Genomic DNA, 14,849 nt, shown 5'->3' on the forward strand with positions numbered 1-14,849 from the left:
TATATTTATGATGTCACATTATAACGTCATCGTCCCACGTTGGGCGCCAGTGTAATGTTATGATAACCAAACTGACGACAAATAGTAACATTTTTAATAATTTACAAAACAATTTATTTTATATAAGTTGTTAACCGCGACTTCGTTTGCTATGTTTTATAAAAAAATAATATATAACTTATATCTGTCCTCGTGACACAATCTATCTTCTCGTTAAATTTCATTAAGATCTATTCAGCCGTGTAGTCATGATAAGGTGACAAACAGACAGCCCGACACACTCTCGAATTTATAATAGCAGTGGCGACCGTATGGTGGTGAATTTATATCGATCTATGGCCATCTATGCACGTCTTAGCCACAGAAAGTACTTATTTATTTACTAATGTATCCAAAATTTACTTTTATCTCCCTATATAGTGCCGAGGGAAGAGGATTGTTAGTAATGTACACTAATAGCCTCATTGCTAGCAATGTACCATGTCTACTTGACCTTCACTCGGATCCCCCAGGAAACCATGGTGGCAAATTTCCATTTGGCAAACAACATGGTCTGACTTAATGCATACTTATCATTCTCCACTAGTGCCCCACCAGCATAAATCGTTAGCGTAAGCGTGTACATCATTCCATTACCATCCACATAAAATATCTATATAGTATCTAGATGTGTTATTATAGAGTTTAAATCCTGCAACGAAATCCTGCCGAAAACGGTACGGTCGCTGTAATCTCAATCCTCTTAAAGCCGAAAATTAATCATGAGACGCAGTGCGACGCCGTCGGGCCGGCTTAGGGAGGGGCTGCCACGGACGGTCGGTAGCAGACGCGACGAGTCTTGGCAAATCGATTTTGAACTATGATGCAGTTACTACTATATATTATTTATTCATTATTGTTTATTTACAATAAACAGTGAACACGTTTTTCTTGTGTTTGTAAATAAATATTTATTAATTCATTTCCAAGGATTGATCTGTTAGAAATAAGACCGCCTATTGTCATTACTTTTCTATTTACTGTTTTTATTATCGTTTCTTTTGTGTACACAATAAACAGTTTATTATTATTGATTTGTATGATATCTGAAAGTTGATAATTTGAAACCAATTAAAATATAGGTAGGTACTATTAGTATTACTATGTTATTAGGAAACATTTCAGAGTTTTGGTAATTGCTAGTGTTATATCTTTATTTTAATCATGTATAGCTAAAAGGAAAAAGATTTGGTATACGGAGAAAATGTATTCAGAAAGACTACTGACAACAGAATGAACGAAGTAACAAAACAAGAAAGTAATATAAAAGAACTATAAATCTAAATACAAATTTAGAACATAAAATACATATCTGATTAGCCAGTTACAACAGCTAGATTACTTATATTCACATTTCTGTGGTTTAAGACTGTATGTATCGATCCTAAGGAGCAAAATACAAATTACAAGCTTCTACTCGCAATATCGTCCACCCACGTATATGGTATATGAATGACCAAGATAAAAACTGCCTACTCTATAGAGTTCTTCATCCCAAATGCTACGTATATATCAAATATCATGAGGGGTAAGTTAATACGGCACGGAAGAGTAATAAACAAACTTTTGTATTTATAATATTAGTTACAATCTACATATATCTAAATTATAAGGATAATGCACTTTATTTAGCAATTAAGATTATTTTTCTATGAACGACAAGAGACACTGCATCTCTTGTAAATTTTCTCCAAGTAACAAATTATCATTAGCTGAAATAAATACAATGATGTTTAGCCAATATAGTTTTTATTGCAATAAAAATAAGTTTTTTAACTTTATTACATTGTTCACTATCTCTTTTTCGGTGGTAGCGGACATTCATAAATGTTTATACACTTATCTTTGGACACTGAAACTAATTTATCACCACTAGCGTTGAATTGGAGACACCACACCTGAAAAATATAATAGCCGTAGTAGATAGAATACAGAACAAGCTATATTTTTTGTGGATAATGATATAAAGAAAAAGTTATTGTTTAAAAATGACGAAATACATAAATATTTATACAGTAAAGTGTAAATCAAACACGCACACACGCCCAGAATTCTTTTCGTTTCGTTCTTCCTTTCCGATTGATCCTCTGTCCCATTCAAACGGGAATCGAAACTACGATGGCCTGAGCCTAGATTCGAACCCCTAGCTGTGCCCTCAGTCAAACTTCGTATCTCTCATGCAAGAGTTGGTCGAAAATATAACAATTCGAAAGTGCTTATATTAAGTTTATTACATAAAGACTAACTGACCCGCGCAACTACGTCTGCATCACACTTACTTGACATTTATCATAGTATTTCGCCTAATTTACATAATATCCTATTAAATTATGGCCTATATGTTATTCTCATGTATAAGTTACATTACCGTAAAGTCTCATCAAAATCCGTTCAGAAGTTTTTTGCGTGAAAGAGAAAGAGAGAAGAACAAATCTATCCATCCATCATTACGCACAAACTATGGCGTTTCGAATATTAGTAAGATTCCTTCTATTCTATTCAATTACAGTCTAAATGTATATACAACAAAATTTAATATATACTTACAGTGTCTGTATGTTCATGGAACTCGTTGAGGACCTTCAGACCGTCCAGTTGAGCGACACGGACGCGGCCGTCGGCGGCAGCGGTGGCTACGCGTGTACCGTCGGAAGAAATATTCGCACACAACGCCCACGTGTTGTGAAGAAGCTTGCTTTGAGGGTTTGCACTTGCGCTGCCAATAACCAACTCCTTTAATTTTTTGATACAGTCATAGCCTATTATTTTTATTGGAGGTTTTGGACTTTTCTCAAGTGCTAAGACCTGTAACACTGCGACCTACATAGATTTGTTTGCTCGACCGTTTTCAAAGTTCGCTATCTAGTCGTGAGGGACAAGAATTGAAGGATATTCCTAGGAGCGATGGTTTTAATTTCCTCAGAAGATAATAGCGTGTATACTTTTCAAAAAAGGATATATTTCGTTTATGCATGAGTGGGCTACAACCACATAGGATGTGTAGTGGCTTTTCCTCTTCTGCTTGGCAAAATTTGTATATTGTTCTAACAATTTTTATTTTGAGTTCTATTATGTTAATAAAGTTTTCCAATAATCGTTTATCTCACATATCTTCCATGTACAAACATCGTGACTAGCTGATACGCACTACAACATTAACTATCTCCGAGGTAGGGCGGCGTGTACCGGCTTCGTTATTATATACATTGAATTACTGATTCTTGCAGTATTACAAGGCACCTTACATTATTAGGTTGTAATGTAACTTACACATTATAAATCTTCACGTTTCCATCATTGGAGGCGGTAGTTAAAAGCTGTGAATTTGGTGAAAAGGCGACACTACGAACAGACTGAGTATGTGCTTCAATGGTATGCAACAGCTTGCCCTGAGCCACATCCATAATGGATACTGTGCCATCCATGGCACCACTCGCTATATACTTGCCGTCTGCACTCTACAACAACAATAAAACATTAAATTATTGAATACACTAGAAACCCGGTAATACTAGCATCTGGATAAGGACTAATAAAATATTTATAAAAACTCCTTCGAAAATAATGCATTGTTTTTGAAGAAATTTTATTACCATAAAAAGGTTAGTGAGTTAACCTTAAAAGAAAGACATACATATATTTTCGTAACTTTAACCGTTTACGCAGCGCCCGGAAGAACTGGAAGTTCTAATAAGAAAAACAAATATTTTCTATTGAAATAAACTTAATATAATGTGTTGAATGAATAGCTCTTTTTATAATACCACTTCTTCAGAAATAAGTATAAACAATAAACTTGCTCCTTACTCTTTTAAACAAATGTAGCTGAATACATATTTCCTACAATCATATATATATTCAGTATTTGCATTTAGCACTTGTTTAGTATCTATAGTACATGTTAAGCTTAGTTTGATATTAAATGTTATTGTGTGATATGTTTCAAACAGATCCATTTCATTTTCGATAATGATTGAGTTGTCTTCAGTTTTACAGGAGCTAGGATACAACTTAAGATATATTTCTATATGAAGACATGTACTTACCCATGCAACACTCAATGCAAACTTTCCTCTTGTGTCTAAAATTTTGTCTGGTTTCCCTTTTTCAACACTATAAATAATTATTTTCCCTGTATGACCACCAGACGCTATCTGTGTGCCACTTGGTGAGAATGTCACTTTCCATGTCTCAGTTGCTCCTGTCTGCACTTCATATACCTTATTACCAGAGACCAGATCCCAAATAATTATGCTTGAATCTAATGAAGAACTAGCTATTGCTAAAATGTAAATTGCAATACTTAAAACATTTGTATTATTATCCAGCCACGAAACAATAAAATACTGTAATAGTGCTTCATATACATTTAAATACCATTAATATTCCATTATTTTACATGTGTCATAGATATGTAAGCAGTCATAAATGTAAAAAGAATTATGTACAATTATATGTAATCATGTCCAGCTATTTATTATAGAATACACTATAAGTAAACAATGTATTACTCTCATATTATTTTTTATTTCTTCTTTAGAATACCTTATCTACTACCATTATAAGTTCAGTATCAGAAAAATTCTAAAAGCTTGTGGTTTATTATCTACATTAAAAAAAATATGGGGAGTAAAATTTTATTGTTTGTTTAATTCTTGTTTACTAAGCTAGTTCTAGGCAGAATCATATTTGATGCTTGAAAGTCTTCATATAACAAAAAGATCTTAGAACTTAGAACAATTTCTTACTATAGCCATCGGGGCTAACAGCTACGGAGACAACTGCCATACTGTGACCCACTAAGTTGTGAACCAGATTTAATTTGTTATTGTTGAACAACCATATCTTTACTAAACCATCTAAACCTCCTGTAACTATGAAGTCTTTGGCAATGTCACTGAAATGAAATAGACATCATCAATTTATGTTCATCTACATTTTAAATGCTACAATAATATCTATCTATTGGTAACAAAAGTAGAAGTGATTCTTAAAAACACATGAATGAAATATACATATTCTATCAAAATATAATTAAAAGTAATGACTGTAATTTTTGTGCAAAAGTAATAGGTAAGTAAAAACCTCTGTAATTCATTTTCAAAAATAGAAATAGCCACTTTGCAATATGTTAAGCATACCATATGGTATGAGATGTTTTTGAATATAAAATTAATTAGATGATACTGCATATGATTTGAACTTAAAATTTAAGATATATTTTTTGTATAACACTTATGTATGGGTTCGTAATTGCCTGCATTAATGTAATAAAAACTACATAATTTGAGAGAATTGTAAATAATCCCTTACTTGGGGTTTCCTGTTGTGTTTGTTTTTACCCAAGCACACGTGTAGATAGGGTCATCGTGAGCATTTTCCTTTTTTAATAGAATAGAGTACTGTAACAAACATTAACTTATTTAAGTTTATAAATCTTTAAATTAAAGTTCAGTAACTATGTTTCTATAACTTCACTTACCATAGATGTAGTAGGCATTTTGGAAGCGTGTTTAATTAAATACAGTATTATAATAACCACTTTGTTACAATAGTAATCTATTTAGAACTAAACTAATAAATGCATTTTTAAAGTAAATAATAATACATAACCAATAAATAACAATAAAATTCTTTCAAAAATTATTTTGACAGTTGACGACGTTGACATTGACATTTTTAAATCATGGGCCCCGAGCACAGGCTAAGAAATATAGACCACACTGCCAATATGTACATACAATACATACTGTGACTATGTATTTCTTAGAAAAATGAAAATAAATTACTGGTTAGTTAGATTTATTGATTCTCTAGTATTTCTATAAATTTTACCTCCGTGTTTTATTTTTAAATATTTGTTAAGAACAGATTAGGAATATAGTAGTTTCTGTTTATCGAATCTTTCACCAAATTTTTACCCTAAAGATATATTTTTTTGTATTTTTAGGGTAAAAATTTGATGAAGATATTCCAGAAGAAGCAAATAAAACAATGAACGGAAAGAAACGCACTGCAGCGTGTAATTTACGTAATTTATATGGTCGCCACTTTAGTCGAGAAGAGTGTTTCACTTCCATAAAAATCACAATATACAATATTTGTACAGTTAAACATATATATTTATTCTTATTCAAAATACTTGTAAATAATAAAATACTATTTACAATGGACAGTCGTAAATATTTACACTTTTGTCTTCTGATACTGATACAATTTTATTACTTTCTGCATTAAATTTCACACCCCAAACCTGAAATTACATAAAGAAAATATTGTTTAGTAAAATACTATATACCATATCATGTATTGAGCATATAAAAAATGCAATAAATCACGACAGTAATAGTCACCTGGTCACTATGTTCTTTGAACACATTTTGGCATTGCATGCTATCTAGATCCCAAACTCTTACTGTTCGGTCTGCACTTCCAGATACAAAACGCTTGCCATCAGGTGAAAATGCCACTGATAGCACCCAGGATGCATGACCTGATAAAGTGCCAGCTAAATTTGCATGAACCCTACAAATAAATAACACAATAATTATGTACATTCATATACTATAACATAGTTCATTATACATATAAAACATTGTATAGAAACCATGCAGTCCTAGTGGGTTTGATTTGGTTTGAAATTAGTAGGTATGTATAATGTTGTCATGTAATGATATGATAATTGTATCCAGAATGGTTTGGCATCACCAGCATAGTCATCACAATCGTTGACTCCTAATCATACAAGCATCAATATAGTAATTTCTCACCTTGGTAAAAGTAAATGATTTATGTAATTTTGTAGTCTTCTAGTGATGGTTGCTAAACACTACACAAACAGACTGTATACACTCTATATGAGGTTGTTTTCAAAAAATGTAAAATACTTACACATCATATAATTTCATATGTCCATCATCAGATGCAGTAAGTAAAAGTTGTGAGTCTCTACCCATAGTTTACATACATAACATATCTCCCCCTTATAATCTTTAAGTCTCAATTTACATCCTAAATAGATTCATCAATTGAATTACATACTTTTATACACTGTTTTCATACACTCACATGTACACAAATTTAATCTCTGGCCACAAATCATCTGGTATTAATACTTCCGGTGAGAAACACAGGCTACGGATAGGCATTGCATGCCCTTCTAATGTATGGACTAGTTTGCCTTGTGCTACATCAAATATGTTTATAATACCATCTAAAGCTCCACTTGCAATATATTTACCATCAGGGCTCTGAAATAAATGAGAATGATATAGAATAATCAAGACTGTACAAGACAATTCTTATATGTGATATTTCTGAATGAATTATGTTTCTTTTATTATTATTATAGAAATATAATAGTGGATACTAAAAGTAAATGTCTGTATTATAATTAAAAAACTCGGTGTTTTGTCATGTGGATTTTTTTTACATAAATTTTCCCCACCAAGGTGGTACAGTCAACCCTCCTATAACGCGGTGAGTGCGTACCGCGTTGTATGGAAACCGCGCTATAAGAAACTCAGTCTTGGTGATATTTGGTCAGGAATGGGTTTTACAGGATTGAAAAGACCAACAAGCGGCTTATGGTCTGTAATAATAATAAGTACAAATCACATCATTCGTACCGCGTTATATGGAGACCAATAAATACAAAAGACAAGATAAATTATAAATTATTTTTATTGAATTGAAGAGTATGAACTCTTCAATTCAATAAAAATAAGGAAATGATGAAAAAAATGAAACAAAAACTAAACTAAAAAACTGTTTTCCAACAAAAACAAAAGAAAGACTTTTGTAAAATGATGTAATCTTTCAACACTCATCCTCACTGTCAGATATGAGTCGCCTAACTCGCCTTCTTTTAATGGGCAAAATGTCTTCCTCACTTGGTTGATCTTCACATTGGTTTTAAGCGGCTAAGACATATGCAGAACGTAGTTTTTCTACAGTTCACGCGACAATGTAGTCAAAAGATCACATATATATCTTTCATGTTACAGTTTCGTTAGACACACACACGCATGGCACGCTGTCGATGCGAAACTATTTAGTTAATAGAAGTGGAAGATAGCGCATGAGGAGAACCACCCACCCGTGAACCACGCTGATATAAACATATCCAGTTAAAACCATTCATTGGGTGCACGGAAAGAACTGATGGGACGTTGTTGAACGGAAACCGCGCTGTAAGAGTACCGCGTTATAGGAGGGCTGTCGCAATTTCAGCTCCGCGTTATATGGAAACCGCGTTCTGAGAGTACCGCGTTATAGGAGGGTTGACTGTATTTATACCTAATAAAAAACCAAACACTCTGCCTTGAGGTGCCATGGCATACAAGGCATGACATATTGGAGGCACGGTGTCACACTATGCTTCTAGCAAATCTCTGATGGCAAATACTAAGTCAATAATTATAAAATAATAGACAAATAAAATATCTCACATAAGCAACACTGAGTGTGAATTTGCCACGAGTATCTAAAGTCTGTTCCTGCTTGCCCGTCTCCACACTAAATATCAATATTTTGCCTGCATTACTTCCAGATATCACATGTTTACCATCAGGGGAAAAGTCCAATGTCCACACGTCTGTAGGACCTGTCTCCATCATCTTCAGTTTTTCTCCAGACGCTATGTCCCACAGTATTAATGAGGAATCTTGGGAACTACTAGCCAGAGCTGAAATACATTTTAAAATAAAACATTTTTGTTATTGGTGGACAGTATTTAACATGTCAAAGACCGCATGCCCACCAGCAGGTATTTCCGCAACAAAAGTTAATTTACATGTTGGGACTGGATCTGGGGGTCAAAATAATGTCTAACTCAAATTATTGTACAATAATAACATATTTAAAAGTAATATATGTAATTAACAATAAAAAAAATGGTGGTCCCTATGTGACAAATAAGATTTTTTATAGATCTCATCACATATTAACTTCTTCCACTTACTTTTTCCATCAGGACTAACAGCAACAGATATAACACCTAGTGAGTGCCCCTCCAACTGATGTTTCACTTCTAATTTCCCATTCTCAAGTTGCCAAATTTTTATTAAATCATCAAGTCCTCCTGTAATTATATAGTTTTCTGCAGCTTCTTGAGATTGGTTAGAGTCTCTGAAATTTTTATAACATATGATTTTGTTATTAATATTGAATGTCTAAAGTGGTCTTGATAATTAGTGTAGCTTTATTATATACTATACATGTTATTATACTAGAAATTCTTGAGAAAGTATGTATTGATAAACTTCAAACTGTTATTATAAAAAATGTTCTAGAACATATTTATATATTAACAACAACAATTTCGTTAATATATAATAAATTTTGCGACACTTCGGCAATGATCTCTATTAGCAATAATAACAAAACATAAACATGTTATTTAGGTTATAAAACTCACTGAGAATGTTCGTTATTTTCTGCGTTTTCGTCCTCTTTCTGCTTCTCTTTTCCGATGCGGCTCCAAGTACAACACCAAACTGAGTCTTCATGAGCATTATCTTTTTTTAATTGTAAATAATACTGAAAGAAAAATGTAAGTAATTAAAGATAACCGGTAACTGAAGACTATAGTTATAATATTAAAGTAACTTCACATACTAATGTTGTTATTGACATTTTTTTTGTTCAAATAACGCAAAACACTGTTAATACAAATTTATCTTGGTTTTAAATAATTTAACCAAATTCGCGGATTTAAGCAGGTTCATTAAAAAAATTATAAACTATTAACTGGAAGTTTTGACATTGACAAATTTGACGGCGGCGAATACGTCAAATAAGAATGCAAATCAACCAATACTGATTTGGACATAGGGATAACAATTATTTACTGAAAGATCTTTTTTAAATCGATTCGGATCGAATTTTGATAAATTATTATTAATCTATTCACACTGAATGTTTTGTCAGTTCCAGATCTTCATACTCTTATAAAATTTGTTTTTCTTCAAGTTTTTGTTAAGAATGTTAATTATATTCGAATTAGATTGAGTTTTGAATCGATGATGATCGCAATCTGATAAAAAAGTTTAAAATGTAATTTCCGTTGAATCACTTTATTTTAAGCTTTGAGTTTCTACTTTTAATATTAATAGAATTTAATAAAAATCGATCTCGATTTATTTTTAAAAAATATATAAATACACTATAATTCACAATGGTAATATAAATAACAAAGCTAGGATACGCCAAATTTCTATTTTATTTAGTTAGTCTAAAACAAGAGGCGACTGAGATTATGACTTTTTACAAAATTATAAATAATTTTATAAAATTGATGAAAAAACGAATTTCGATTATCTGAAGTAAAATATTGATTCTCTGGATAAACACTGCGCCATGTATTAATTTTAAAAAATATTTTTTTTCTCTAAAGAATCGATTTTTAAATAAATCGATGTCCGATTGCATCTCTACTTATATTAAAAAAACTTAAAATGGCGTCACGTTGTTCGTCATATACTGTTTAATTTTTTGTAATTCTGTTTGACAAGAAAGAGAAATAAATGTCTTTTATATACAGTTTTGAAAATATACCTTTCAATTTTAATATTGCTTAAATTATTAATTATTCAGATTTTTTTTTGTTTTAATTCCTACATTGCTACCTCGGTAATGGCAGTTTCAAAATCTACAAATACTTACAATCGACAAAATTGGGAGGATTCCGTAAGTAAACTGAAATTGCTTTTAATATGTCTTAACACTGTAATTGTAAAATTAAAATTTTGTTGTATTTGTTTCAGGATTTTCCTATATTATGTCAAACATGTCTTGGTGATAACCCATACATTCGAATGGTATGTACAAAATATTTGTGTGACATTTCGTACTTGCTAATGTTAATTTTGTTATTAATGTTATATATATTTAATTTTAGACCAAAGAAAAGTATGGCAAGGAGTGTAAAATATGTGTACGACCATTCACTGTCTTCCGCTGGTGTCCTGGTGCCAGAATGCGTTTTAAAAAAACTGAAATATGCCAAACATGTTCTAAATTGAAAAATGTTTGCCAAACATGTCTACTGGACTTAGAATATGGATTACCAATACAAGTTAGAGATGCTGCCCTTAAGATTCAAGATGACTTACCTCGAAATGAAGTTAATAAGGAGTATTATATACAAAATTTAGATAATCAAATGTCCAAGTTTGATGCAACGCAGCCCAGCAATTCTGCATTGAAATCCAAAGGAGCATCAGATCTATTGCTGCGTTTAGCTAGAACTGCACCTTATTATAAGAGAAATAGACCTCATGTCTGTTCCTTCTGGGTGAAAGGAGAGTGTCGGAGAGGTGAAGAATGTCCATATCGCCATGAGAAGCCTACAGATCCTGATGATCCTCTGGCTGATCAAAATATTAAGGATAGGTAAACTTTTTAATTGAAAATATTGTTTAATTCATAACTATAGTAATTTGTGTCTAAATTTGGACAAGTAATATAGACAGGTAGAGAAATTGCGATGTCAAGTAGATGATGAAGATGTTAAAAATTAGTCTTATTGTAAAGCAGATTTAATAAGTAGTTTATACCACTAACTGGTATAAAGTAAAACACTAACTAGTAAATACATTATTCATCAATGTATTTACTAGTTAGTGTGGTTAGGTGGTGATCTAAATAAGTACTGTTTTCATGGTTTTTTAGTAAAGCACCTATTTCTTTGTTGAAATTTTTGTTCTGAGCCCTGCAAAATGCAATTGCAAAATTTAAATGAACCTAGATTAGACATTAAATAGTGTTATTGTTAATATCTGTGTAAAGATATTTTAATGAATATTAAAGTGAACAAACATTATTAGTAAATAAATTACATTTGTAGGATGTTTAGATTTTTATATAAATATTTTAATACCAAAGTCTTTAATGGATAGTAAAATTCAGGCCCTATGTAAATAAAATTACTAAAATAAGTTTAATATGTATTTTAGATATTACGGTGTGAATGATCCAGTGGCTGAGAAACTGATGCGTCGGGCAGCTGCCATGCCAGCATTACCTCCACCTGAAGACAGAACTGTTACTACATTGTATGTAGGGAACTTACCTGAGAATATCACAGAGGATGAACTCAGAGCACATTTCTATCAATATGGTGAAATAAGGTAATGTAATATTTGTTTTCAGAATATCACAGTCTGTAATATTAGTTGACAAGTTCTTATGTGACTCATTGTGTTATTTGGTACACCTTAAAGTTGGATAGTATGTTTTCCTCTATATTAGAACAATTGAGCTAGGGCAATGCATAGCTGGGTTAGTTAGTAATTATGGTAGTCAATAACACAAGAATTTGTGTTGTTACTTTTGTAAAGTAAATAGAATGGATCGTACTATATTATTATTCAGTTTGTTATTCCATCTCTAATATTTAAACACATTTGTTAAGTTAAAGTTATACACTATAACTGTTCCCCACAGTGTAAAAGTTTGTGTACTATTGTGTGATAGTGATAAAAAATTGCATAATTCATATTCTTTTCTCAATAACATAGTTTTCCTGCAAATGGTTAATTGTTATTTTTTATAGACATGCCCCTTCTAAGTATTCCAGATCTGATTTATATAATCACAGTGTTTTCCCTAAAACTATGCAGCTTTAATATATAGATACATTATTATATGTGTGTAAAATGTAAATTTGTAACCATAATAAAATATATAAACTATATGAATAACTTCTAGGTCTCTAACTCTGGTACCAAGGGCACAATGTGCATTCGTACAGTACACTACCAGGAGTGCAGCTGAGCATGCAGCAGAGAAGACATTCAACAGATTGGTGATTGGTGGCAAGAGGCTCACAATCAAATGGGGAAAATCTCAAGGCAAGTATTTACAATTACATATGAAACAAAAAAGATATCACAGATGCATAAAGCAGATATCACAGAACACTTTTATTAAGTTTACTCCTCTGCTCCTATTGTGTATGTATTAGTGTATAAATAACGAAAAAAAAGGTTGTTCTTTTAGTAGTCCACCACTTTCACAAATAATTATGACTTTGTTTGTTTTTATTTTCAGTAATATTCAGAATTGCTTGTTTGGTTTAGGAAATTGATGTGCATCCCAATTTGGAAAATTTATACCTTAAATGTCACTGTAATTTTTACCATTATATGTTTTATGTAAATTTCTTTGAAGAATGAATAATAATCACAATAATAAATTGAAATTTTGATAGTTTCTATTATCTAAATTTTTATCTATATATTTATATAATAAGTACATCTTTGTATTTCTGTAAAAACAATTAATATAATATTTACTTACTATTTTTAGGACGTCAAGGTATAAACGAGAAGAATGAGACTGCACCGGCATTGGAGCCTGTGCCTGGGCTTCCTGGTACTTTGCCACCGCCGCCAGCCTTCTTACATCCATTCCCACCTCAAGTAAGAACTGTTAAATATTCATTATCTCATTGCATGAATTGCGGTTTTTATGTTGAATGTCACATGCTTTGTTCTTGTTAATATATATTTACTTCGAAAAACATATATTTCAAGGAGCAACATGCCATTTTCATGCTCTTACTTCTTGTGATAAATTTGTGTTCTGAATGAGTGACTATTCAAAAGTGCTTATTTGAATAAAGATTATTGAGATTAAATTTTAGTAAATATGATATATATCCGCCAGAAAGTAAAGCAATACCTTAATATAATTACAGATGCCACCGCCACCTAATCGGCCTAACGACTTCTTTAACCTGCACCACTATGGCCCCGGCGGGTGGGGCGGCTGGGGCCCGGGCATGGCGCCGCCGGTACCCCCGCCTCCGGCCCCCGTGGGGCTTCACTACCCCAGCCAGGACCCCAGCCGACTTGGGGCCCATGCACACGCTAATGCTCCGCAAACATAGCAAATGTAAAGAAACAAAAGTGCCACATTATCAATAAGTCTGTCACATGTCATGTAGTGGCTATCCCGTATTCAAAGATTGTGTAGGCGAATTCATCCCTCTCATTACATGCAACAGGCTCAGAAATATTTCTTGTGACAGTTTGTGAGATGAGATAATCAGCAGTGGACTGTGGTTGACGAGATGATGTTTAATTTTGATAAGATTATGATGTATAATTGTTATATTATAACAATTTAGTTGATAGATAAACTAAGATGCAAGTTAATTTAGAGATTCTCCTAAATTCACTTGGCCGACTTTGAATCTAAGACCTCATTTTAAATCAATGTATATAAGACTGTACCGTCATACGATTTTATAACAAATTGATAAAAATAAGAATTATTGAGTTTTTAATTTTGTTTGCATACAAAGTTAAGGACTAAATTTAAACTACTCAATTTTGTAGTTTTGCCAGGACAAAACCTGTTCTATGATAATATAAGATGCAGTCTGTATATCAAATATCTCAAACAGGTTACATTAAAATAAGTTTAAACAGCCTTTACTGGATGATTGATAAGTATCCAAAAATTAAATGACAAAGTTGGGTAGGTAGGGTAAAGTGTGGTAAATGAAATTTCATTGTAAATACAAGATAATAAACAAATGAAATGCATAAGCTTTTATTTTTATCTTTATAATAATAATAAACTTAAATAAATAGTGTATACATGTAATATTATCTTATCTGTGGTGTATACTATGCATAAACTAATATATACTTGTATATTTTCAAGTCTACCCATATATAGATTGGTCGCAAGAGTATCTAAAAATTACCTAGGACCGAATATGATCTAGAGCCCGAACTGAATTCGAGTCATGTTTCTATAATTCGGTAGAATAATAAATGAAGCTTGTTTATGACAAG

The 14,849-nt window shown here is 31.9% G+C and overlaps 3 protein-coding genes across 3 annotated transcripts; 1 reads left to right on the top strand and 2 right to left on the bottom strand.

Moving 5' to 3' along the window:
• Nucleotides 1–1,334: 1,334 nt before the first annotated feature.
• On the bottom strand, nucleotides 1,335–5,855 carry LOC131854452 (superkiller complex protein 8-like). Its single transcript, XM_059205567.1, has 7 exons — nucleotides 5,522–5,855; nucleotides 5,353–5,441; nucleotides 4,788–4,936; nucleotides 4,086–4,321; nucleotides 3,310–3,497; nucleotides 2,587–2,755; nucleotides 1,335–1,937 (listed from the first exon to the last, which is right to left on the bottom strand). The coding sequence occupies exons 1-7, from the start codon at nucleotides 5,537–5,539 to the stop codon at nucleotides 1,833–1,835; spliced, it is 954 nt and encodes a 317-aa protein (XP_059061550.1). The 5' UTR covers nucleotides 5,540–5,855; the 3' UTR covers nucleotides 1,335–1,832.
• A 185-nt stretch (nucleotides 5,856–6,040) lies between these two features.
• LOC131854450 (superkiller complex protein 8-like) lies at nucleotides 6,041–9,798 on the bottom strand. The gene is made up of 8 exons (XM_059205565.1): nucleotides 9,658–9,798; nucleotides 9,458–9,579; nucleotides 9,002–9,168; nucleotides 8,490–8,725; nucleotides 7,159–7,289; nucleotides 6,931–6,987; nucleotides 6,393–6,564; nucleotides 6,041–6,292 (listed from the first exon to the last, which is right to left on the bottom strand). Exons 1-8 carry the CDS (start codon nucleotides 9,673–9,675, stop codon nucleotides 6,203–6,205), a joined length of 993 nt encoding a protein of 330 aa, XP_059061548.1. The 5' UTR covers nucleotides 9,676–9,798; the 3' UTR covers nucleotides 6,041–6,202.
• Nucleotides 9,799–10,494: 696 nt separating this feature from the next.
• On the top strand, nucleotides 10,495–14,597 carry LOC131854448 (pre-mRNA-splicing factor RBM22). The gene is made up of 7 exons (XM_059205564.1): nucleotides 10,495–10,728; nucleotides 10,806–10,859; nucleotides 10,940–11,433; nucleotides 11,997–12,170; nucleotides 12,751–12,893; nucleotides 13,351–13,463; nucleotides 13,742–14,597. The coding sequence occupies exons 1-7, from the start codon at nucleotides 10,675–10,677 to the stop codon at nucleotides 13,931–13,933; spliced, it is 1,224 nt and encodes a 407-aa protein (XP_059061547.1). The 5' UTR covers nucleotides 10,495–10,674; the 3' UTR covers nucleotides 13,934–14,597.
• Nucleotides 14,598–14,849: the final 252 nt, after the last annotated feature.

The sequence above is a fragment of the Achroia grisella genome, unplaced genomic scaffold (assembly GCF_030625045.1).
Source record: "Achroia grisella isolate CSIRO2021 unplaced genomic scaffold, CSIRO_AGI_Agris_v1 utg1186, whole genome shotgun sequence".
In the NCBI taxonomy this organism is placed as follows: Eukaryota; Metazoa; Arthropoda; class Insecta; order Lepidoptera; family Pyralidae; genus Achroia; species Achroia grisella.

Bases quoted from the DNA above. Each gene is read 5' to 3' on its own strand.
- LOC131854450 (XM_059205565.1), bottom strand. The intron at 8,726-9,001 runs GTAAGTGGAAGA...AATGTATTTCAG, and splicing joins TGTTAGTCCTGATGGAAAAA to CTCTGGCTAGTAGTTCCCAA. The intron at 6,293-6,392 runs GTGACTATTACT...ATGTAATTTCAG, and splicing joins TCAAAGAACATAGTGACCAG to GTTTGGGGTGTGAAATTTAA.
- LOC131854452 (XM_059205567.1), bottom strand. The intron at 3,498-4,085 runs GTAAGTACATGT...TTGTTGTTGTAG, and splicing joins TTGCATTGAGTGTTGCATGG to AGTGCAGACGGCAAGTATAT. The intron at 1,938-2,586 runs GTAAGTATATAT...TATATTTTTCAG, and splicing joins TCCATGAACATACAGACACT to GTGTGGTGTCTCCAATTCAA.
- LOC131854448 (XM_059205564.1), top strand. From the start codon at position 10,675: ATGGCAGTTTCAAAATCTACAAATACTTACAATCGACAAAATTGGGAG. The intron at 10,860-10,939 runs GTATGTACAAAA...ATTTAATTTTAG, and splicing joins ATAACCCATACATTCGAATG to ACCAAAGAAAAGTATGGCAA. The intron at 12,171-12,750 runs GTAATGTAATAT...AATAACTTCTAG, and splicing joins TATCAATATGGTGAAATAAG to GTCTCTAACTCTGGTACCAA.